Here is a 2,500-nt window from a genome sequence, read left to right as displayed (position 1 = left end):
AGTACGGGGCCTCGGGGTCGTGGCACGTTCGAAAACGAAACGAAACGAAACGAAACGAAACGAAACGAAACGAAACAAAATGAAACGAAACGAGACGAAACGAAACGAAACGAAACGAAACTAAACTAAACCAAACCAAACTAAATGTAATGCCGACGAATCTCAGTGAGTGGGATCGAAGACAAGTATTTGCCTTTGCTCCGAGCTAAATTACCGGCCTGTTCTCTCCAACGTATACATTAGTGAAATTATAATATTTCGTAAAATACAGAGTGCCGCTTTAATAATACCTATTTCTCTTTAATGTACAAGAATTATGAGCTCTACGCTCTCTGGAAGTTTCATCAATGGAATACGTACGACGTTGACGACAAAACAACGATGACGACGACAATATCGTACAACCGACGGAAACAATATCATGAGAATAAAACCGTTACGACGATGATGTTACAACAAAAGAATAGATTCGTTCGCGTATCGTATCGTATCGTATTGTATCGTATAGTATCGTATTATATCGTATAGGTCAATAACTTACATCCAATACATGCACATCCACATACAGAGAGATTACGTTTCATCCTTCCACATCTTATCCGTCTGAGAGCACAAAACAATGATTAATTCTAGCGAAAAAAGGAAAAAAAAAATAATATGCATCGTCCGAGATCTTAATCGAGTATATTCTCAAAAAGCATATCTATATACGTATATATAAGCGCGTGTATGTATATATGTATGTATATATGTATGTATGTATGTATGTATATCGCCATATTTTCTCGGTGATTTACTTTCTATACGTTTGCTACTTCATTGCACGATCATTGATTCCGGGAGGAACGAGAGATTATAGAAGAGTCAAAAGCTTGTTCGGCTTTTGTCTCTTGCGCATCGGAAAAGTAATAAAAAGAAATATGGTTGAAGTTGAGTTTTTAAAAATAAAAAGAACGAGAGAGAGAGAGAGAGAGAGAGAGAGAGAGAGAGAGGAAAATAAAAATCAATTCTATTCTTTAGTTTGTCGAAATGGTTTTTAGTTTTCAGACATAAAATAATATCGCACATGTCGTTACGATAAACGTCCGAACTGTCGTTTTTGAAGAAAACTCTGAAACGAATTTTTTCAAGAAAAAAAAAAAAAAAAAAAAAAATAAAATAAAAGAGAAAAAATAAAAAAGAAAAAGAAATAATAAGAAAGGAAATAAAAAATAATCCTAAACGTTACACTTTGTTGCAAGGTTCTATCTGTCGAATTATCGGAGTATCGGTTATGGATTTATCGAAATAACTTCACGAAATGCAATAATTAATTTTCAATCGTATAATAATGGGAAACGAACAGTCATAATGAATGCTTCAAGAAATGCTTTAATTACGTCGTTATTAATTTCCATATCGTCCTTCATGGATACACATTATTGATACATATATACATACATATATATATATATATATATATATATATATATATATATGTAATATATGGATTTGCATTTTATTCGATGAAGATATTTTACAATAAGTTATAGTATATGTTCATTCGTTTAAATTTGTTTAGCAATAAAAAAAAAAATTGATCGCTATTTTATTTACCTACATATTTATTAGGTACATACGTAAATGTCATACGTGTGGTATGTACGAAGAGGAACTGAAAAAAAAGGAAGAAGGAAAGAAAACAAAAAAAAGAAAAATAGAAACGAAATATGTACGTATCATATTTCGACTATACACGATCATAACACGCTCGATGTCTCGATTCTCTTTCGTTTTTACGAAAATGTCGATGGTCGTTTGTTGAATTTGACGAGGATTGAAGCTCGATTATCACACCTTCATCCATTTCTATAAATTTTTCTTTCTCTATCTATTTCTCTTTTTCTCTCTTTCTCTCTCTCTCTCTCTCTATATATATATATATATACATATATATATATATATATATATATGAAAAATGACGTCGGAAAATCCATTGCATAATATATATTGTCCCGAACAGATACACATACCGGTGACTTTCCCATATATATTGAAACTTTACGCGAAAGCTGCCATACGTACACAACCATACGATTTGTTAAAATGGACGGCAGCATATTTTCGTGCTATTACTAAGAAGGAGGTACCGCCGGTTAAGGTAAAAGTTTCAAATATTTAACTCAATTATGATAAATCAACGGATTTATATAATATAATCGTATATCAAATAAATTAAGATACGTCTGACTTTTTTACCCCAACCCCTCCCTCTCTCTCTCTCTCTCTTATCAGTTTTTTCTCTTTCCTCTTTCTCATTCTTTTTTTTATTCTTTTTTCTATTCCTTTTTTATCTTCTATTATTATTATTATTATTATTATTATTATTTTATTTTTTTTTGTACTCCTTGCAAGAAGAATGGAGAAACGTAAAACGAGTAGTGGGCGGTGATAGGGCGGCGAGGGGGTGGGGGAGGAGGGTGGCATGCAGAGGGAGAGAAAGAGATAGGAACGTACGTAT

General features: G+C 32.4%; 3 protein-coding genes across 4 annotated transcripts in view; all 3 read left to right on the top strand.

Moving 5' to 3' along the window:
• The window catches only part of LOC124432271, a 96,973-nt gene that overhangs the window by 49,356 nt on the left and 45,117 nt on the right, over positions 1-2,500 (top strand). The window lies entirely within an intron of this gene.
• The window catches only part of LOC124432273 (phospholipase A2-like), a 17,649-nt gene that overhangs the window by 2,311 nt on the left and 12,838 nt on the right, over positions 1-2,500 (top strand). The gene's annotated exons all lie outside the window — the stretch shown is intronic.
• The window catches only part of LOC124432276 (ropporin-1-like protein), a 1,990-nt gene continuing 1,021 nt past the window's right edge, over positions 1,532-2,500 (top strand). Inside the window, exon 1 of the mRNA XM_046981062.1 lies at positions 1,532-2,140. Coding sequence (XP_046837018.1) covers positions 1,958-2,140 — 183 coding nt within the window. The 5' untranslated portion in view covers positions 1,532-1,957. The remainder of the gene's footprint in view (positions 2,141-2,500) is intronic.

The sequence above is a fragment of the Vespa crabro genome, chromosome 24, assembly GCF_910589235.1.
Source record: "Vespa crabro chromosome 24, iyVesCrab1.2, whole genome shotgun sequence".
Lineage (NCBI taxonomy): Eukaryota > Metazoa > Arthropoda > Insecta > Hymenoptera > Vespidae > Vespa > Vespa crabro.
The sequence above is the reverse complement of the archived record's forward strand: the minus strand, read 5'-3'. Positions and strand labels throughout refer to the sequence as shown.